Source organism: Hyaena hyaena, unplaced genomic scaffold, assembly GCF_003009895.1.
Source record: "Hyaena hyaena isolate Hyena2069 unplaced genomic scaffold, ASM300989v1 scaffold_26, whole genome shotgun sequence".
Taxonomy (NCBI): domain Eukaryota; kingdom Metazoa; phylum Chordata; class Mammalia; order Carnivora; family Hyaenidae; genus Hyaena; species Hyaena hyaena.
The window spans coordinates 1,526,851-1,550,257 of record NW_024080658.1 but is presented as its reverse complement, the minus strand read 5'-3'; the positions used below and the strand labels follow the sequence as shown (position 1 = coordinate 1,550,257).

Genomic DNA, 23,407 nt, shown 5'->3' with positions numbered 1-23,407 from the left:
AACCCTGAGATAAGACCTGAACTGAGATCAAGAGGCAGACGCTTAACTGACTGAGTCACTCAGGCGCCCCCTCATTCTGTTTATTTTTATAAAGCACTTTAAACAATCTGAATTTATGTTATCCTGTTAGAGTTTTTCCCCCTCACTTGAGAAATTAAGCAGCTGGAAGGCAAGAACGTTGTCTGTCCCTGGTTGTCCAGAACGGTGCCTGGCATATCGTAAATATTAAATACATTTATAAGTAAATACATTTTATCCAGAGATTAGTCTCATAATACCAAATTAATAAACAAGTTTAGAGTAGACTGATTTATACTAATTTTTTTTCTGTGATCCACTGAAAAGCTTCTATTAAACACCCTGGGGCAGTGGTGGGGGTGGGGGAGGCTCAGTTCTGCAGCTTCATTCTAGAGCACCTGGCCTGACGCACAGCCCCTGCGGACAGGTAGGGGTGCTTGAATTAACTCGGCTTTTCAACACAAAGTTCTCCCGTGATGTCAGTAGCACAGTAAAATTGGTATAAAGTTATTGATAAAGAGACACTTTTCAAATAGGCTGTTTAGGTACTAAGTGCATTTACATTTGGAAGAGAAAAAGTTTTAGAGGGATACATGGAAATGCTTGCAAATGGTGCATAATAGCTGTGGGTGTCACAGCATGGGCCAGTTCTGTGGGGACACGGCTCCATTGTGGAGGCTTTACCCCTGCTTTCTAAATGTATATAATGTCAAGTACCTCACAGAAGTCTGTAGAGCTCTGTGGTTAAATGCTTAGGTTTTATAATTTTTTTAAATGTGTATTCACTTATTTTGAGAGAGAGAGAATGTGAATGGGGGGGAGGAGCAGAGAGTGAGAGAGGGAGAGAGAGAATCCCAAGCAGGCTCCACACTGTCAGGGCAGATCCCGACGTGGGGCTTGAACCCACAAACTGTGAGATCATGACCTGAGCTGAAATCAAGAGTTGGATGGTTAACTTTCTGAGCCACCCAGGTGCCCCTAAGAGCTTAGATTTTAAAGACATGTTACTAGGGTTCAAATCCCAGGTTTGCCACCTCTTCACTGTGTGACTCTCCCTGAGAAAATCACTCAGCCCGTGTACAGCATACTTTTCGTCTAGGGTGGAAGAATAACTCTGCGTGTCTCCTAGAGCTGTTGTGAGGATCGCATCACTAGATGAGTGTAGGGGGGATTAACATTTAGTATCGTGATGTACATAAGTTTCAGACATGGAGCTGTCATTCTCTGCTGGGCCCCTTGTCATGCACGTCTGGAGGGTGTAGGACCCGATGAGAAATGCTCCTTCGGATGCCATCTGTGACAGCAGTGTTATGTTTGTGACCTAGCCCATATATTGAGTGCTTTCCTTGTTTTTTTTTTTTCCTATGTTTATTTATTTACTGAGAGAGAGAGAACGAGCGAGTGGGGGAGAGGGAGAGAGAGAGAGGGAGAGGGCGAGCAGGGTAGGGGCAGAGAGAAGGAGAGAGAGAATCCCAAGCAGGCTCAGGCTCTCAGCACAGATTCCGATGCGGGGCTCCAACTCAGAAATGTGAGACCTTGACCTGAGCAGAAACTAAGAGTCGGTCGATTAACCAGCTGAGCCACCCAGACACCCCTGGGTATTTTCCTTTGAGTGCGGTTGGCTGCTTGTTTTGTTTTGTTTTTTTCTTTTTACACTTCCTGCAGTTTCAGAATTGCATTTAGATAAAGACTGTTAAGCAAGAGCTGAATTAAAATACATTCAAGAAATCATTTTCCCTGCTCCTTTTCTTTAACTTTAAATACAATGTGAAGAGCAAAAAGGATTGATTTTTTTTTTTAATAATTACTTACAGAGTAATGTTTTAACAATAAAACAATGTATACTGAATCCTTTTAAATGCCGTTTTTTGACTTCAGAGTTTTATACAATATTGACCTGGGCTCCCAGGTGTGTCTGGTTTTCGACCACTTGATTCCTTAACACATTTTAAGATGCTTAATTTTTTTTTTTTCCTGATTGGTCTCTCTCCATTTGAGAATGTTGACATGGGTCACATATTTTCCAGTGGACAGAGATATCATTGTCATCAGTGCTGAATCTGGGGTGTTATTTTAATAGATTTGAACATACTCAAAATTTAATAAAATTTGAATATAGTTTTTAAAAGTTTTGCTGCAGCAGCTGGAGTTATTTTTGAGATATGTGATTTTTTAAAAAAAATTTTTAAGTTACTTATGTTGAGAGAGGCAGAGACAGCGTGAGTGAGGAAGAGGCAGAGAGAGGGAGACAGAGAATCCCAAGCAGGCTCCACACTGTCAGCGCAGAGCCTGATGCAGGGCTGGGATCCACCAAACCATGAGATCATGACCTGAGCCCAAATCAAGAGTTGGGTGCTTAGCTGACTGAGCTACCCAGACTCCCCAACATGTGTGATTATTGAATTTGAGCATGGCAGTTTTAGAACTACCTCTTGTCCCAAGTATTTGATCATTTTTCTGCCTCTGGAAGAGACACATTTATTGACAAGGTTAAGCATGGAGCAGAGAGGGAGAGAGGATCTTAAGCAGGCTCCACACCCAGTGCAGAGCCCCATATGGGGCTCCATCCCATGACTGTGAGATCATGACCTGAGCCAAAAAAATCAACCTGAGTTGATTTTGCTTAATCAGCTCAAGAACTCAGGCAGCCCAGCATCCATGCATATTTCTAAAAAGAGAATATTTTTTATATTACTTATGTTTACCTTTATAAAGAGATGTCATGCTAATAGCAATCGTTTGGGACTTATTTTTCCCCACCAAATATTGCTACCTACCAAATAGAAGTATGTTGCTAAGATTCATCCAGATTGTTTCGTTTCAATGTAGCTCATTTATGTTTGCTCTTATATAATATTTCATTATATGCCACAGTTAGTGGTCCACTCTTCTACTGATGGGCATTTGTATTGTTTTTAGGATTTTGCTATCGTTAACAGTGCTGCTGCCAAACATCTTCCTTCTTCCTGTTGTACATGTGCAAGCATTTCCCGCGGGTATAGAGTTAAGAGTAGAATTGCTGGGTGGAAACACAGGTGAATATTCAGCTTTAGAAGGAAATGCTAAGGGGAGTTTGAGTGGTTCAGTTGGTTAAGCATCTGACTCTTGATTTGGTCTCAGGTCAAGATCTCACAGTCCTGAGATGGAGTCCTGTGTCGAGTTCTGTGCTAAACATGGAGCCTGCTTAAGATTTTCTGTCTGCCCCTCCCCTCCCCTCTCTCTTACACACACACATGCACACAGTCTCTCTCTCTTAAAAAAAAGAAGGATGTCAAAAAATGCATTCTGAAGAGCTTACAACAATTTATATTTCTACCAGCAATGTACATATCTTTTCCTATACATGGTATTATTATACATTACTTTTGTTATTTATGTTGTTTTTAAACCTTTTTTTATGTTTTGTTTATGTAATATTTTTGAGAGAGAGAGAGAGAGAGAGAGAGAGAGAGAATATCCCAGGCAGGCTCCACACTGTCAGCACAGGGCCCAATGTGGGGCTCGAACTCATGAACTATGAGATCATGAACTGAACCAAAACCAAGAGTCAGATGCTTACCTGACTAAGCCTCCCAGGCACCCCTGCTATGTATGCTTTTTAAATTGATTTTTTATTAAGATAATTGTAGATTCACATGAATAATAAGGAATAGTAAAGATCTGTGTATTCTTAATTTCCCTCAGTAGTAACATTTTGCAAAATTATAGTATAATATCACAACCAGCACATTGACATTAATACAGTATAGCGGCTCAGATCTCCCTAATTTTACTTGTATTCATGTGTGTGCATGTGTGGGTATTTAGTTTCATGCAGTTTTTTCATATGTGTATGTTTGTATATCCATAACTACAGTCAAGATGCTACACATGTTGGCCTTTTAGAACCACATCTGCCTCCTTCTCACTCCCACACCCGACCCCTGACAAGTGGAATCATGAAATAAGTAGCCTTTTGGAATTGGCTTTTTTCACTCAGAATAATTCCTTGAAGATAAGCTTAAATTGTGTGTATCAATAGCTCTTTCCTTTTTTTCCCTTATCTTTTTAAAAAATATGTTTTTGATAGACAGAAGAAGAGAGAGAGAGAGAGAGAGAGTGAGTGCTAGTGCGGGAGGGGCAAAGAGAGATGGGGATAGAGGGTCTGAGGTGGGCTCTGTGCTGAGGGAACTGAATGCAGGGTCCGAACCAAGGTTTGTGAGATCATGACCTAAGCTGAAGTTGGATACTTAACTGACTGAGCCACCCAAGTGCCCTAGTTCTTTCTTTTTTATTACTGAGTAGTATTACATAGTATAGTTCTACCATGGTTTGTTTAACCATTAACCTATTGATGGACATCTGGACTAATTTCAGTTTTGAGCTGTTATTGACTAAAACTGCCATGAACATTTTCATCTAGTTTTTTTCTTATGTGAGTGTCATTTTTCAGTTCTCTGTAAAAAAGGTCCAAGAGCGCAATTGCTGGATTGCAGAATATTTTTATATTTATGTGTAAAAGAAACTGCCAAACCGTGGGGTGCCTGGGTGGCTCAGTCAGTTGAGCTTCCAACTCTTGATCTCAGCTCAGGTCATGAGCTCAGTTTGCGGGTTCAAATCCCGCATTGGGCTTTGTGCTGACAGTACAGAGCCTCTTCCAGATTCTCTCTCTCCCTTTCTCTGCCCCTCTCCTGCTTGCATGCTCTCTCTCTCTCAAAATAAATAAAACAGAAAAAAACTAAGAAAAAAATAAAATTATAATGAATAAAAAGTAAATAAAAAATAAAAGAAGCTGCCAAACTGTTTTCAGAGTGGTTATAGCATTTTATAGTCCAATGACAAAATGTATGTGGTTAGTTTCTACACATCCTTGTCAGCATTTATTATTATCACTATGTGTTTTTTTTTTTTTTACAAATAGTTTATTGTCAAGTTGGTTTCCATATAACACCCAGTGCTCATCCCCACAAGTGCCCTCCTCCGTGCCCATCCCCCCCTCCCTCCCCACACCGATGAGTCCTCAGTTTGTTCTCAGCATTCAAGAGTCTCTCATGGTTTGCCTCTCTCCCTTTCTCCCACCATTTCCCCCCTTCTTCTCCCCCATGGTCCTCCATTAAGTTCCTCCTAATCCTCCTATACGTGCAAACATATGATATTTGTCATTCTCTGCCTGACTTATTTCGCTCAGCATAACACCCTCAAGGTCCATCCATGTTGCTACACATGGCCAGATTTCATTGTTTCTCATTGCCATGTAGTATTCCATGGTATAGATAAACCACATCTTCTTGATCCATTCGTCCGTTGATGGACACTTAGGCTCTTTCCATGTTTTAGCTATTGTTGAGAGTGCTGCTATGAACATTGGGGTACATGTGCCCCTAGGCATCAGCATTTCTGTATCCCTTGGGTAAATTCCTAGCAGTGCTGTTGCTGGGTCATAGGGGAGTTCTATTGTTAATTTTTTGAGGAACTTCCACACTGTTTTCCAGAGGGGCTGTACCAGTTTACATTCCCACCAACAGTGTAGGAGGGTGCCCGTTTCTCCACATCCTCGCCAGCATCTAGAGCTCTCTGATTTGCTCATTTTAGCCATTCTGACTGGCGTGAGGTGGTATCTCAGTGTGGTTTTGATTTGTATTTCCCTGATGACGAAGGACGCTGAGCATCGTTTCATGTGTCTGTTGGCCATCTGGATGTCTTCTTTCAAGAAGTGTCTGTTCATATCTTCTGCCCATTTCTTCACTGGGTTGTTTGTTTTTCGGGTGATTATCACTATGTTTTACTTTAGCCATTTGATAGGTGTGCGTAGTGAAATCTCATTGTGGTTTTAATTTGCATTTCCATGATGGCTGATGATGTTGAATATCTTTTCATGTGCTTACTTGCCATCAGTATTTCCTCTTTGGTGAAATAGCCGTTCAAGTATTTTACCAGTACTTTAATTAGATTTCTTGGTTGTATTTACTAGTGAGTTTTGAAAGTTCTTTGTGTATTCTAGAAACCAATCCTTTGTCAGGTGTGGTTTGGAAATATTTTCTCTCAGTCTGTAGTTTGTCTTTTACTCTTATTTCTATGGGCTTTCACAGAGTACAGTTATTTTCTTTTGATGAAGTCAAATTTATTGACTTATCTTTTTATGGATTTGTACTTTAGATATCAACTCTAAGAAATCTTTATCTTGCTCTGCATTCAAAAAATTTTCTTCTATTTTGTTCCTAAGTTCTGTAGTTTTTGCTTTTTACATTTAAGTTGATAATCTACTTTGAACTTTGATATAAGTTATGAAGTTTAGGTTAAGTTTTATCTGTCTGCCTATCTGTCTATCATCTATCTATCATCATCATCTATCTGTTGCATGGATGTCCAATTGATACAGTACCATCTGTTGAAGTAGTTTTGCACACTTGTCTAAAATCAAATTTAGATTTAAAATCATAAAGTTAAACATAATTTTATGAGTCTATTTTCAGCTTTTCTGTTCTTTTCCATTGATGTATGTGTCTATCTCTCTCAAATACCACACTGTACTGAATACTATAGCTGTATAGTCAGTAGGATCAATATCTGGTAAAATGATTTCTTCCATTCTATTCTTTATTTCATGTTGTTTTAGCTATTTTAGGGTCTTTGCCTTCCCATATAAATTTTCGAATAAGCTTGTCTATTTCTAAAACAAACAAACAAACAAACAAACAAAACTTTTCTGGGAGTTTGGTAGAAATCACATTAAGCCTCTAGATCAATTTGAGGATAATTGACATCTCTACTATGTTCAGTTTTCCAATCCAGGAACATGGTAAACCTCTCCATTTCTTTATATCTTCTTTGATTTCTTCTATCAATACTATAATTTTCAGCATACATATTTTGCAAATGCTTTAAGTATACACCCAAATATTTCATTATCTTTGGAGCAATTATAAATGGTATTATATTTATTATTTATTTCCCATTGAACGAGCACAAATTATATCTCATTGTGATCTTGATTTTTAATAACTGTGATCACTAATGTAGTTAAACATTTTCTTCATTCATTTATTGTTCATATCTATTTCTTATTCTCTGTGTCTATTCATGGTTTATTTGTTCTCAGTACTGATTCTTTTTCAGTTTTTTGTATTGTATTTGCCTACTCTCAGTTGTAACCTGCCTTTTTATTTTCTTTAAGGTGTTTTTGATGAGTCACCTTTAAAATTTTAATATCATTAAATTTAACAATCTTCTAATTTATAGTCAATTAATTTTTTTGCTTACTTTGGATCTATATAGAATTTATACCTCCAGGTCAAAATGACTTGACTGAGCTAAATAAATAGAACATTTTTATTGGAAATAATTGTAAAATAGGAAATATCAGTTTTCATCCTCCTCCTCTAAATAAATGGGGAAATTGTTCCTTTTTAAGACCCTATCTACGATGTACCCAAAAATTAATTTAAAAGGTAAAACAGTATCCACCAATAGTTTTGGAAATTAAAGAAAAGGACTCTACACTTGAATCAAGTTCCCCCATAAAAACTTAAGAGAAAGAGATTCTTAAAGCTCAAAAGACTTCAGTTTTCCTTGATTACTTCCAAAAACCAAATTAATTTTTATTCCATGACTTCTTGCAATGCTCTATTTTATAATATTTCAGTGTAATGGCTTTGTATTTGGTTATTAAAGAAGGAAGATTTGGTGCCCAAAAATGTAATATATAAACTTTGGATTGAGCTGTACTGTTTAGCTTCCATAATGAGTATCTGATTATTTCATTGGCAAATACATTTTTTTCTCTTCTGGTAAAAGGATCTAGGTATTCCACGCATATTTATGTCTGGGGGAAAAGAAAAACAAGATTTTTTTTTAGCATAATGTAGCCTGGTAGGCTCAGGGACATATACTGAATTGCCTACTCTAACCATCTAGGTTGATTATGTTTCCTCTGGGGGGAAAATATATCAATTTATTCATAAGCACTTCTGTGTTTGGATCACATTACAAAATGTATTTCAAATATTGTTTTATTGTCATTTTAATGTTAGAAAACAAACAAAATAAGGATTTGCAGGACAATTTCAACAAGTTGACATGGACACAAAGAAACATCTACCCACTTTTCATGACTGCCGGTCTTAATAAGAACATTGAGCAGAGTTATACAGCCCATTTGAAAGCACAAACTAGGGTATGAATCAATCATATCAGTACTAAAGGTACTACCAATACTGAAAAGCTCTAAGGGTTCTGAAATACACACAAATATATATCTTGGCTCTGTGTGAAGGTTAAGTCGTGGTTTCCACCTGGTCAAGCACAAACCACGCTCCATCACACAGCCTCTCCTTTGTTGCAAAGATCACTGCCAGCTGAGAGTTGTCCCTGAGTGTAAAGCTTTGGGCAGTACCACTCTGGCCTCGGGGCATCCTTTCCTAGCTCCTTATTCTAAAGCCTAATTGAGCCATTTAAAAAGATAAATTACTAAGGAATTTTTAGGGACAAAATCTTATTCTCACATAGATACAATATGCAAAAGAATTTGAATTGGGGTAAACTCCTGGGCCCTTTCCCAATTTTCTTCTTCTATGAACCCTCCCTACTTTAGCCAAGGTCTGTGTATCTTTCTAAGATTAAATGCATGGCTGTGACTTTTCTGTGGATTCAGGAAGCCCGTATTTCTCTTCTATCACTTCCGCCAGCACACACTTATCAGAACAGGAGAGCCGCCTCTCTGCTTCCTGGCCATCTTCCCATCTCTGCTGACTCTCCCACATTGTTTGCTAAGACCTTTCCTGGAAAGAATCTACAGGCTAAAACCCAAAGCTGGATGATTTTTCACAGACACTACTTTCTAAAACACACAGAAGGCTTGAGTTGCCAGGACGGTGTGAACCTGCCAGTGTTTTGCTAACTATTTCCAGAACATTGGCCCTGCTGCTGCCAGCTGTTAGCACAATTTTTCCTGGTAAGGATGCGTTTGAGGGAAGAGTGGTAACAATGTGGTTGCTTTAATAGGAACTTCATTGTGTTCTTAGAACTAAGTTATCTGAAAGGTGTAAAATAGGATCACTCGTTTAAAAGCTCCAGCAGTGATACAGATACTTTTGTGGTTTGTGCTGTGCAGAAGTGAAGTTTTTCTGTGAGACGCCAGCTATTGCTGACATCGTAATCCTGGTGGATGGTTCCTGGAGTATTGGAAGATTCAACTTCAGACTGGTCCGGCTTTTCTTGGAGAACCTGGTTACAGCATTCAACGTGGGCTCAGAGAAGACACGGATTGGTATATGTTCCGTTATTGTGAACAGTGTATAAATCTGCTAGGAAGTGTCATCAGAGATTCCAAAAACTTTTTACAGAGCAGCTTCCAAAATTCCAAAATCATCTATTGTGATATTCTCAAGAGCGCAAGTTTGGATTAATAAATACTTATTCCTACTAATTTATGCTGAATGATGCTGTCATTCAGTTAATTATCGAACACATTTTAATTTCCCAAAAAGTCAACATCTTCTCTGCCTAATAGTAACTTTTAAAGTTGCAGCTGGTTTAAGAATTTATCAAGTATAAGCTTTCTTTTTATTTGAAAGAATCAGCTGAATCCAGTGGAATTTTGAACTAAGAAAATTGGAAATTGGAAATAGTTTTATAGTACAAAATAATCTTTGCCAAGTTAATTCTAGCCAAGATTTTAAAAAAACAAAATATGTTGCAATATATCCACTTTATCATATAGAGTCTTATAGCTTCACTTTTAAATAGCCATTAAGGAAGGCTGTTCCTTTGAGAATAAAAATGAACCAATAAATTTAGACCTTTTATCTACAAAAACAATAAGATTTGTTTTTTAAATGCCAAGTGCCTAATTAGGTGCTCACTTCTAAATGGCTAGAAAATATGTACATTTCTCTTGCCCCAAGATATGTCCAAACTAATTCCTTAAATTGATGCCAAGAATTCTTTTTGAAAATACATAGTGAGGCAGAGAAAAAAATTGTTATAAAGATCAGGCCCTTTACTATGCTAGTTTCACAAACAGTCCACTAGATCTTTGAATAACTCATCATATCCGAGTGGGCTTTCTCAACTTTTTTTTTTTTTTTTTTTACCAGGTCTTGCACAGTATAGCGGCGACCCCAGAATAGAATGGCACCTGAATGCCTTTAGCACAAAAGATGAGGTCATCGAGGCTGTCCGAAATCTACCATACAAGGGAGGAAATACACTAACAGGTATGTTCTGTTCAGTTCATGTTTTAGCAACTACCTTGCCGAAGATGAGTTTCATTATTTCTTTTTGCCACTTTGTAAGGCTTGGCATAGTGTTTTTAAATCAAACTAAAATCTAAAATTCTTAAAGGCTCTTTTCTCAAACTCAGCATTGAGAATTAAAACCCAGATACCCCATTTCTCATGCCATATGAATATAACATCCCCAGAATGGCTTGGCTGGGCCAGAAGGAGACGAAATGATCCCGAAGGCTGAAAGTCTTTACCAGCTGTCCTCGATTTTGCCAGTTCATTTGCCTTCTTTCCACCTGTTTTCTCCTCCAGCCTTCGTTTAAATGAAAACAAATTTCTGCCGTATTTCCAAGGAAAGTATTTTCTTTGGCCTTGTTTTGCCATCAGTGGTTATCATAAAAATATTTGTGGATCTTTGGCTCACAGGTATTTTTGATAAACAAGGAATGTAAGAATATTTAGGTTCCAATTATTCCAGCCACAAGGGTTGTCACAGGTTTTAACCTTAGTACATGCTATTTTCTTCTATAGATGTACAACATAGATGCTCATTTTAAACAGTATCAATGCTATTATTGGCTTTTAAGTAAACTGTTGAAATCTTGATAATTTCTTTGCCAGTTTGAGGTGTAATCTTTTTGGTAATACCACAAAAAACTTTATTAAACATAAATCTTATAACAGTATTGCAGTATTTGTTTTTTTCTGGATGAAAAGTGTCCCATTCAAAAGGCAGGAGTCCAATGATCATTTTGGATCTGTCCCCACTATCCCTAAAAAAAGAGACAAAGAGACTCTTTGGTTTTTCAGACAATCGTGAATAAATTTTTAATATTTGGGATTGTTACTTCTGTGTGGGTATTCTTGCTTTACTCTAAATTATAAAGGTTTAGATTTTCTTGTAAACAAATCTGTCAACATGTATTGGCCATGAATTTAATATTCTTTATAAATGCTAGTAACTGAAATGATGGAGTATTCAGTTATTTGTATTACCTCTATTCTGGTATATTTTAGTTTTTCATCAGATCTGTCGAGTAAAAGGTCATTGTAAAAATGAAGATGAAAGTTCATATCTAGTAAAAAATTCTTTTAGCTCAATAAGTTATTCATCTTATGGTTACATTTTGCAGAATTGGATGGCCTTTTTATTAGAGATGGTTGATTTGTGTTTATTTCTTCTCCCAGGTCTTGCTTTGAACTACATTTTTGAAAACAGCTTTAAACCAGAAGCAGGAGCAAGGACTGGAGTGTCCAAAATTGGCATTTTAATCACAGATGGCAAGTCCCAAGATGACATTATCCCACCCTCCAGAAACCTTCGTGAATCTGGTGTGGAACTGTTTGCCATAGGTATGTGCTATTCATAGTTCCATTTTCACAATGGCCACAGACACACAACCGCTTAACACAATATATAATGCAAAGTGGACTTCATTGAAAACCAGAAGACCTGGGGGCGCCGGGGTGTCTCAGTCGGTTGGGCGGCTGACTTCAGCTCAGGTCATAATCTCATGGTTCGTGTGTTCAAGCCCCGCATCGGGCTCTGTGCTGATGGCTAGCCCAGAGCCTGGAGCCTGTTTCGGATTCTGTGTCTCCCTCTCTCTCTGACCCTCCCCTGCTCACGCTGTCTCTCCCTCTCTCTCAGAAGTAAATAAAACGTTAAAAAAAAAAAAAAAAAAGCCGGAAGACCTAGATAGTTTCTACTCCTGGCTCTAGAGGGACCCACTCTTGTGATCTGAGCCCAATTTCGTTACATTTAAGATGGAAGTGGCGGTAACTTTCATGTACCCTAGAGTGTGAGGCTCTCTGAGTGAGATCCCATCTATACAGTGTTGTGAAAAGCATAAAGTGGCATGCAAAAGTTAGGTACGTGTTTGTTAGCTTTTAATTAGTGAAGACTTTCTCTTTAATACCACCTAATAGCAGCCTCCTCTCTGATAGCATGGGGAGAAACCACTTCATTGTGTTTGCGGAATTAAAGTCCTGCAGCTCTTTAGAAAGCAGGAAGTTCTAGCTATGCAGTATTATTTCTTTATAAGGTATCCTTCTCATGGAAAAGAATACATGTGGCACGCATTCAGAATAACTGCAAAACATTCAGATGATGTAACTGCTCTTGATTAAAATGTTTACGTTCCCTTTGGCAGCAGGAAGGTCTTTTACTTAGTAGAGACCAACCAAAACAAAACAAAATAAAATAAAGTAAAACAGGGCAAAACAAAATCCCCAAACAGGAAACAATTCCTCTGACCCATTCCCAGATTTTCTACTAGAAATGTGGTTGATTCAAGAAGTTTGTGTATCAGGCATTGTGGTGGGTGCTGGGGTGCAGAGATGAGCCATGCAAAATCCTTGTAAGACAGATTCCTTCCAAGTCATCATGACCTTTTCTTCTCTTTTCCAAGGTGTTTGCAACAAACTATTCAGTTTGGAAAGGTGTGTGTGTGTGTGTGTGTGTGTGTGTGTGTGTGTGTGTGAGAGAGAGAAAGAGAACAGATATGGGGCTATTATCCCCAGAATATACTTCTTCTTGTTGTTGTTAGGGTTTTTTTTTCTTTCTAGAGTATTCTTTTTCTCCCCCCCCACTTTTTTTTGGAGAGAGAGCGAGAGAGCACACATGCACAAGTGAGCAAGAAACAGAGACAGGGAGAGAGAGAATCCCAAGCAGACTCCATACTGTCAGCACTGAGCCCTACGTGGAGTTCAATCTCACAAAGGAACTGTGAGATCATGACCTGAGCTGAAATCAAGAGTCAGATGCTTAACCAACTGAGCCACCCAGGCTCTCCACCTAAAATATTCTTTTTTTTTTTAAAGTTTATTTATCTTGAGAAAAAGAGAGAGAGGGCAAGTGGGAGAGAGGCAGAGAGGGAGACAGAGAATCCCAAGCAGGCTCCATGCTGTCAGTGCACTGCCCGACATAGCTCGTGCTCACGAACTGTGAGATCATGACCTGAGCTGAAACCAAGAGTCAGATGCTTAACCAACTGAGCCACCCAGGCGCTCCTCCCTAAAATACTCTTATATGAATACTAACTTGTTGGTTTTATCTAAATGCCATCAAAAGCTTTCAACATCAAACTCATTGTCTCTTCTTGCACTCGGTATTTTGTTCATGTGGACACAAATTTTTTTTAAATTTTTTAAAATGCTTACTTATTTTTTTAAAAAATATTTTTATTTATTTCTAGGAGAAAGAGAGAGAGACAGCGTGAGCAGGGGAGGGTCAGAGAGAGAGGGAGTCACAGACTGACACAGGCTCCAGGCTCTGAGCTGGCAGTCAGCACAGAGCCTGATGCGGGGCTCGAACCCACGAACTGCAAGATCATGACCTAGGCAAAAGTCGGATGCTTATCCGACTAAGCCACCCAGGCGCCCCAAAGTGCTTACTTATTTTTGAGAGAGAGAGACAGAGTGAGCTGGAGAGGGGCAGAGAGAGAGAGAGAGAGAGAGAGAGAGAAGGAATCCCAAGCAGGACCCACACTGTCAGTGCTGGAGCCCAACATGGAACTCAAACCATGAGATTGTGACCTGAGCTGAAACCAAGAGTCAGATGCTTAACAGACTGAGCCACCCAGGTGCCCCAGCTATACATTTTAGAAGCTTTTGTTGAAGTCCTTTAGGCAAGAAACATCAGAGAAATTTATTTAATTTTTATTTTTTATTTTATTCTTTTATCCAACAGAGGAAATCCTATTAGATGACAAACTAATGGGATTAATTTATGTGTTTAGTCTCCATCCTGTTGTCTTGTTGATAACGAATGGATGAGTCTTTAAATAAAACTTTCAGTGACCTCATACAGATGTGATTTGGACTTTTTCTCTGAAAATTACCTGGAAACCATTAGTATTTATTATCTTATAACCCCCTGAAGCAAAGAGCTCAGAGACAACCAACACTTTGTCACTTAATATGCTGAGGTTGGAAAGTAAATTACATGGCACAGCCAGGCAATTAATAAGTCATTCATGTTGCCCTCAGTAATCTCTCTTCCTTACTTCCACAGCACCTTTCTTACAGAAAGTATGCTTGGATGATTACAATGACAGGGATTTGTAAAGAAAGGCTCCTTGTTTGCTGAGGCCTGGGGAAGAGAAATCTACCTCCGCACCCATAAAACCTAACCTTGTGCCCACCTTTTCTATTTACAATTTCACTTACTCGTTTTAACGTACTATCTTCTGAGAAGCAGCATGATAAAGTAGGCGAGTGCACGTGACTTTGGATGTAGACTACCTGGTGGGAATCCCAGCTGTACATTGACTGGTGTGTTTCCTTGAGCAAGCTAACTAGCCTCTCTGGCCTCAGTTCACTGATTCAGACAATGGGAGAAACAATAATGCCAGACTCGTAGGGTTGGTTGTGAGGATTAAATGTGTTCAGGTCCATGAAACACTGTAGTTCTCAGGACAGAGCAGGTACACTCGAAGTGTCAGCATCTACCGCTAAGAAAGACTGGAAAAGTTGCATGGGCTGAGGACTTTGTGTCTCACTCTGTTCCCTGCTGGATTCCTAACATCCAGCATTGGGCTTGACTTGTAGCCATGGGATTCCACAAACACTGTGGGAGAAGCAGAGCTCCCCTATTTGCATTAGCAAAAATGCAGTGGTTACTAGTCAGCCGGTTGTACTCGACTCTATTAAAAAATCATTTTGCCCCCAAGCTTTCCCGTAATGCTATATAATAATACTATAGCCAGACAATTCTTTTATATATATAATTTTTATTCCAGTAGGAGATCTCAACTTAAGTAAAATTAAAAATTTAAACCTAAGGTTTTGGTAGTTCAGAAAGCTGGTTTAATTACTATTGCTTTGGCAATATTCATGTAAGACAAACGTTAGTTTCACTAACACATCTTCTGCTGAGATATACCGAACAAGATTAGGATATAATCTTTTAAAAATGATTCTGGGGGCACCTGGGTGGCTCAGTTGGTTAAGCGTCTGACTTCAGCTCAGGTCATGATTTCACGATTCGTGAGTTCCAGCCCTGCATCGGCCTCTGTGCTGACAGCTCAGAGCCTGGAGCCTGCTTCGGATTCTGTGTCTCCCTTTCTCTCTCTGCCCCTCCCCTGTTCACACTCTGTCTGTCTGTTTGTCTCTTTCTCAAAAATAAACATTAAAAAATTAAAAAATAAATAAAAATGATTCTGATGGTGACTTTTATAAAACACTCTAACATAAGATGCACCTCTTTAAAGTAGCAGATGCTTCAGTTGCAGGGGCGTGGGCACTGATGGTTGATGTTTCAAATGGGGCATGAATGTCACGACCCTTCCTGTTGTCCTCCACGCAAGGGGTGAAAAACGCTGATGAGAACGAACTGCGGGAGATTGCCTCTGAACCAGACAGCACTCATGTGTACAATGTCGCCGAGTTTGACCTGATGCACACGGTTGTGGAGAGCCTGACAAGGACTGTCTGCTCCCGGGTGGAAGAACAGGACAGGGAGATCAAAGGTAAAACAAGGAACGGAGGGCGGTCATCCTGTGCATGTGGATATTACCCTGCGCCAAAGTCTATCATGGATTATGAGCATTCTTATCATTTTTTTATGTTGACTTTCTAAAAGAGTCCTTTATTCCCCTAAGATGTGAATCATCAGAGTAGAAAAGAGAATTCACTGACATCCCACTGAGAGAGGGAGAGTTTAACCACTAGATAATTTTCTCCATGGTATTGCATTTAGACCATCATGTTTGCTTTTTTAACTAAGCTTTGGGTTTTGAGATAATTGTACATTTATATAAAGTTATAAGAAAGAATGTAGAGAGAGATCGTGTATACTTTACCAATTCCCCTTATGGTAACATACCAGAACTACAGTACACTATCCCAGGCAGGGTACTAGCATTGATAGCCAAGATACAGAACATTCCCATCACCGTGGCTATCATTCCTGTTGTCCTTTTATGGCCACGTTCACTTATCCCTCCCCATAACCTCTCCCTGACCCTTGGCAACCACTGATACGTTCTCCATCTCTCAATGTTTTCCATTTTGAACTTACATAAATGGAGTTATGCAGTATGTAATCTTTGGGGGCTGGCTTTTTTTCTTCAGGATAATTCCTGGCCATTCATCTTACTTGTTGCGTGTATCAGTAGCTCTTTCCTTTTTACTGCTGTGTCATATTCCAAGGTACAGACGGACCATGGTCTGTTTAACCATAAACCCACTGAAAGACATCTGAGTGGTTTCTGTTTTTGGCTGTTAGAAACAAAGCTGCTATGAATGTTTGCGGATAGGTTCTTGTATGAACGTAAGTTTTCTTCTCTGTGGGAACAATGCCCAGGACTGCAGTTGCTGCACCATATTGTAGTACCATGTTTAATTTAGCTTAGTTTTAGCTAAGAAACTGCCAAACTGTTTTCCAGAATGGCTATAGCATTCTACATTCCCACCAGCAATATATGAGTGAATATGTTTCTGTGCATTGTCACCGATATTTGCTGTTCTTACTGTATTTTATTTTAGGCATTCTTGTAGGTGTGTAGTGATATCTCGTTGTGGTTTTCATTTGCATTTCCCTGAAGACTAATGAAGCGTCTTTTCACATGCTTATTTTGCATCTGTATTTGCTCTTTGCTTGTTCATGTCTTTTGCTCATTTTCTAGTTAGACGTGCGTGTGTGTGTGTGTGTGTGTGTGTTTAGTTTTTAACTGTCGAATTTTGACAATTCTTCATTTATATTCAGGATATTTATCCTTTGTTAGATATGTGGTTTGTTACTGTTTCCCCACAGTCTGTAGCTAGTCTTTTTATCCTTTTAACAAGGTCTCTTGCAGAGCAAAAGTTTTAAATTTTGATGAGCTCCAATTTATCAATTTTTCATTTGATGGTTATTGCTTTTGCTATCAAGTCTAAGGATTCTTTGGCCATAAATTGTAAAAATTTCCCTTTGTATTTTTACTCTACATTTTATGTTTTACATTTAAGTCTGATCGGAGTTAAATTTTGTAAGAGATTTGAAATTTAGTTCAAGGCATTTTTTTGTTTTTTTGCTTTGTTTTTGTTTTGTTTTTTGCTTATCAACGTGCAATTACTCCAGCACTACTTCCTGCCGCTCAATTGCTTTGTACCTTTGTTGAATTTCAGTTCGGCAGATCCATGTGGGTTTATATCTGGGTTCTCTAATCTGCTCTGTTGAGTCTATGAGCCTAACCCTTTTCCAAAATCATACAGTCTTGGCTTACTATAGCTCTAGAAGTCTTGAGATTGAATAGACTGAGTTCTCCCACTTGATTTTTCTGTTTCAAAATTGTTTTCACTATTTTACTTTCTTTACCTTTCCATGTAAGTGTAAAAACCTGTTTTTTATTAAAGAATTTTTTAATGTTTATTTATTTTTGAGAGAGAAGGAGACAGGGTGTAAGCAGGGGAGGGCAGAGAGAAGGAAACACAGAATCTGAAGCAGACTCCAGGCTCTGAGCTGTCAGCACAGAGCCTGATGCGCAGACTTGAACTCATGAACCATGAGATTATGTGCTGAGCTGAAGTCAGACACTTAACTGACTGAGCCACCCAGGCGCCCCAAATGTGAGAAAAATCTTTATCCTACAAAAAATCTTGTTGCGATTTTGTTTGGAATGGCATTAAATCAAGTCTCAATTATCAAATATTAATGCAGGAAGAATTGACATCCTTCCTGTGTTGATTCTACTAGTTCTCAAAGATGCTAAGTCCCTCCATTTGTTTAGATAGTCTTTGATTTCTTCATGGGCATTTTGTAGTTCTCAGGATACAGGCTCTAAACAGGTTTTGTTCAATGTACAGTTAAGTGTTTCATTTTATTTTGAGTTATTTTTGTTGTATTTTATTTTTTAATTTGATGTCCACATGTTCATTGCTAGTATATACAGATCCAATTAACATTTTTGTATGTTTGTTTGTATCCTATGACCTTATTATTTTAACTTGCTAATCAATCCTAGGCTTTTTTCTCTAGATTTTCAGGAATTTTCTAACTTAAGAAATAAATCGTACCCTTCCCAAATCAGGATAGTTTTATTTCTGTGCTTTTGATCTGTGTGTTTTTTATTTTCTCGCCTTGTTTCACTGGCTAAAATTTCCAGTACTGTGATGAATAGGAGTGATGAGAATGAACGTCCTTGGCTTATTCCTCATCTTAGGGAAAGAATTTCTGCTTTTCAAGGAATTGGTTCATTCCATAGAATTTGTAGAATATAGGTATGGAGAGTTATCTGTAGTATTCCCTTATTATTCATTTGATGTCTGCAGGGTCTACAGTGATGCCCCCCCCACCCCCTCGATATAGGTAATTTTTGTGTTCTCTCTCTCTCTCTCTTTTTCTTAGGCTTGAGGTTTGTTTTTAAAAACAAACAAACAAAGAAACCCAAAAAACTTTTCAAATAACTGGCTCTTGGTTTCATTGATTTTCTGTTTTTCTTCTGCTTTTAATGTCATCGATCTCTGCTCTTATTTTTCTTATTTTCTTTCTTTTACTGGTTTTGAATTTATCGTGCTCATACTCTTCTAGATTGTTGTTGAGGTGAGTACTTAGATACTGATTTGAGATGTTTCCTCTTTTATAATGTAATTACTTTCATGTTATAATTTTCCTTCTAAGCACTGCTTTAGAAGAGGTCTAAAAATTTCAATATTTTGTGTTTTCATTTTCATTCATTTCAAAATATTTTTTGACCTTCTTTGACATGCCCTCTTTGATTCATTGATTATTTACAGGGATAGTTTCACAGTGTTTGCATGTTTTTCTGTTACCTGTCCATGACTGGTTTCTAGTTTGGTGTCATTGTCATTAAAGAACACACTCTGTGTGATTTTCATTGTTTTAAATTTTCTAAGGTTTGTTTTATGGTCTAAAATATGGTTTATCTTGGTACATGCTCTGTGGATGCTTGAAAAGTATGTGTATTCTGCTATCGTCAGGTACAATGTTCTATGAGTTTTGACTGGATCCTTTTGATTAATGGTCTTGTTGAGTTCTATGTCCTTGTTAATTTTTCTGTCTAGTCATTTTATCAATAATTGAGGGAGAGATGTTGAAGTCTCCATCTATAATCATGCATTTGTCTATTACTTCTTCCAGTTCTTTCAGGTTTTACTTTATATATTTTGCAGTTCTTTGTTTGGTGCATACATATTTAGGATGCTATATTTTTTTAGTGGATAAACCATTTATGATTATGTAGTGTCCCTCTCTGCCTTTACTCATTTTCTTTGTTCTGAAGTGTTATATTAATATATTTATCTGATCTTAATATAGCCATTTCTACTCCCTTTTGAGTAATGTTTACATGATATAACTTTTTAAATCCATCTATGTTCAACCTACCTATGTCGCATTTGAAGAGAATTCCGTATAGGTTTATGTCTTAATCTACTCTGCTAATCTCTTCTTTTTAATTCGTATATTTAGGCAATTTCCCTTAATGTAATTACTGATATATTTGGGTTTAAGCCTGATATGTATTTGGTTGGGTTTTTCATTCTCTTGTTTGTTCTTTCTGGTTTTCATTTCTCTGTGCTCCTTATCTTTTTTTCCTGTTGGTTTCTTACAGTTTTTAGAATGTTATTTTTTGGGTATTTGTAGTGAGTTTTTTTCCCCTGGAATCTCTTTATATAGCTTTTTCGGTGGTTGCTCTAGGTATAATATTATATATACATATAAATTATTCCAGTCTGCTGGTGTTGACATTTGGCAGTTTGAGTGAAGTGTAGAAACCCTTACCTCCCTTCAAGTTCCTTTATCACACCTGTGTATAATATAAGTGGCTTAAATGTTTTCTTTATATATATTCAGCTTCACATCAGAAAATATTATAATTCTTCAACCATAAACCATATCTTAGAAAAACTCAAAAGGAGAAGTAAAATATATTTATCCATATTTTATGCCCTCTTTGTTTTTTTCCTACGGCACCAGGATTCTTTCATAATTTTTTTTTTCTGTTCAAAGAACTTCCTTTTCTCATTCTTTTAGGGTAGGCTGTTGGTGGAAAATCCTCTTAATTTTTAATTTTAGTTCATCTGAAAATGAGTTGATTTCCCTTTCATTCTTGAAAGATATTTGTGCTAGATATAAAGTTTGGGGTGGACAGTTCTTTTGCTTTAATAGTTGAAAAATGGACCACTCCCTTCTGACCTTCATGATTTCTAATGAGGAAGCTGCTGTGATGAGAATTCCCCACCTCCACCCCGATAGATAGGGTGCTATTTCATCCCTGTTTCTTTTAGGATTTTTCTTTTGAGTTTAGTTTTCAGAAGTTTGGTGGTACTATGCCTTGGTGTGAGTTTCTGTGGTCCCTTCCCTTGGATCCTTGAATCTGTAGTTTATATTTTTTTGCCAAATTTGGGAACTTTTCAGACATCATTTCTTCAAGTACTGACTCACAACTAGATCTCCTCTGATAGCATCCCAGAGGGGACGGGAGTGGTGCTTCAATACTAGTAGGTGGGGTTGAAGTCGAGGCTCTTCATATGGTCTCCACTCATATCACAGATGGGGGTGTGGTGGAAAGATCTGTTACCACCTGTCAGGGGTGATTATCTCTCTTCCTTACTTGGCCTTTTCTCACACTGTTCTGGCTCTGGGCTGGGAGGGTGGGAATTTTGGGGTGTGCCATTACAATCAAGAAAGTTGGAAGTGTTGGCTACCCACTTATCCTTCATTGACATGAATAGGGGTGGGGCCACAGGTTTTTGTGTGGTATTTGTCTAGAGTAGAACAGTTATTGCCTGAAAGTTTTTTGTCTCAGCAGGCTGACCCTTTCCTTGCCTTTGGCTAGAGAACGCAGGCTTTGTTGGGGCTTTTTTGGGTCTGTATCTATTGGTGTTTTTAGGTTGCTGGATTCTTTAGCTCCATGTTTAGGACATATGAGGTGAAAGCAAAACTCAGGGAGTTCACCACTGTAGTATTTCTTGGATCCTGCCATCCTTTATTTGGTTTACAGGGATGTGATCTGAGAAGAGGGTAATATCCATATCCTCCTTTGAGAATTTGGTTTTATATCCTGCTTTCATTATATCCAGGGTGTAGAATGATTCTATTTGGCCACACCTCTTCCATCATTCCTCTTTCCCTGGACCAGCTCTCTTGGGACTAGGTTGGACAGCCAAGCAGTAGTTTCTTGAACACATTTTGCTGAGCTTCTTAATGAGACTACTTTCGAGACCAACTTTTCCCACAAAAATCTCTGCATGTGGTTCCTGATAGACCATACAATATAGTTCCTAGCCACAGTTAAGTGTGCAATAACTATGGCTCCTCCCCCCATTATTATGATTACAAAAGTCCCTTTGGGTAATTCCCTAGATGGTAAGAAATTCTAAAGTTCAGGGATTTTTAAATTTACATGTCCCAAATCTTTTATAGAATCATTTGTTTTAACATGTATATAATACACACAAAATTGGATCTAGCTCATACTGAGGATTCAGTATATGTTAGTTTCCTTTTCTTCTCTTTTTACTTTTAGATACTGATCATTTGTTGAATTGAGGTCTTTGGTAAAGACTGTACCCCCTGATGGTTAAAAATATAGACTCTTAGGTCAAAAACTCAAGTATCAATCTCAGCTCTGATATTTACTAATTGTGAGACTTAGTCATTATTTAACTTCATTGTACCTTGGTTTTCTCTCCTACAAAGTAGTAGTAAAATAGTAACTACTAAGAGTTAAATAAAATAATGCTTCCAAAGAACTCAAGAGAGTACCTTTAGATACACACATGCTCAGTCAATGTTGTGTTTTTTTTTTTTTTTTTAATTATTCTATAGCAATGTCTTTAAGAAAGTTTTTTTAGAGTCAAGGCCTGTCTTATTTAAGTCCATATCTTCAGAACCTGCCATAGTGATTGGTACATAACAGACACTTAAATGTTTCAGTGTTTCAAATGTCAGAATGGATAATTGAATCAACTTGGCTAGAAATGAAATCTTAGAAGTAGCATAAAACCAATAGTCATTTCTAACTAATGGGGTTTCCTAGGTGCCTAAGAAGTAACTTTGGGAAAGAGGTTCACTTTATGTGTTTCTCTACTCTAGCGTCAGCCCTTGCCACCATTGGGCCGCCTACACAGCTGATTACTTCTGAAGTCACTGCCAGGAGCTTTATGGTTAACTGGACTCATGCCCCAGGAAAAGTGGAAAAATACAGAGTCGTGTATTATCCTGCCAGGGGCGGAAAACCAGACGAGGTAATGAGGAGACGATATTTTCAAACCATTATTTTCATTCCCTCAAGTGTTCCACAGGAGTGAGGACAAGACAGAAATGCGTCCATGAGGAGATCATTCTGTCACAAACATTTCAAATTCTTTGGACGGAGGCACATTTGCATGCGTCCACTTTGTCCTCCCATTTCTCTGATTATGACATTTACACCTTCTCCTCCCGCCTCTATTGAATAACCCTCAGCACTGGTCATGTGTTCATTTCTAACATAACTTATTTTTACTTTTTTCTTCTTAAAATCAAGGTGTTCTAAAGCAGAAGGAAGCAGTAGTTAATTATATGGCCAGAGCCCCTTTTTGCTATTCATGTATTCTTTCTACTTTGGGAGTCATCTGAACTGTCTGCCTTAATGAAGTATGTGCGTTCCAAACTACGTGGTCATATGGTCCTCCAGGGTTTGGGGTTCCCTGGACATTTGTGGAGAGATTAGTGTAATAGAGAAGCCACAGTTAAGCATCTGTAGCCATCCTTTTTCATGGTTTGGCCATCACAAGAGAGAACACCTATTACCAGATGACTGGGTCTTTCCCATTCCCTCCCTTTGATAGCAGTCACAGGGAATTTGTTAAAATGTGATGAAATCTCCCTTTTTACCTTTCTTTTTGAAGTGCTAACCTTTTGTTGTTCTAACCTCTGTTTGACCTGAAAAGTTTCATAATACTCTTATGTGTTATGGCAGAGCTTTTATATGTTAGAGAAGTAGATCAGGGAGATTTAAATCATCTGGACCAAAAAAAAAAAAAAAAAGGTGCTTCCCGTGGCTCTATCTTTTTCATGACTACTAAATCTTCTAAATGCTTCCCAAAGCTCCATGGAAAAATATCACATGTCCACTCTTTTTAAGTAGAGATGGTTAGGATAACAATTAGCCTGGGAAAGACACTCTCTGTCAGGTATGGATTAATAAGGGACTTTTGGACATATTCCATGAAAGTTGCCTCACTTCACGTGGGAATTCAAG

The 23,407-nt window shown here is 38.1% G+C and overlaps 1 protein-coding gene across 1 annotated transcript in view; it reads left to right on the top strand.

The window, feature by feature from the left end:
* The window catches only part of COL14A1 (collagen type XIV alpha 1 chain), a 203,988-nt gene that overhangs the window by 35,157 nt on the left and 145,424 nt on the right, over positions 1-23,407 (top strand). The window contains exons 5-9 of the mRNA XM_039227241.1: positions 9,107-9,262; positions 10,092-10,211; positions 11,409-11,573; positions 15,527-15,688; positions 22,258-22,409. Of these exons, the coding sequence (XP_039083172.1) occupies positions 9,107-9,262; positions 10,092-10,211; positions 11,409-11,573; positions 15,527-15,688; positions 22,258-22,409 (755 nt within the window). The remainder of the gene's footprint in view (positions 1-9,106; positions 9,263-10,091; positions 10,212-11,408; positions 11,574-15,526; positions 15,689-22,257; positions 22,410-23,407) is intronic.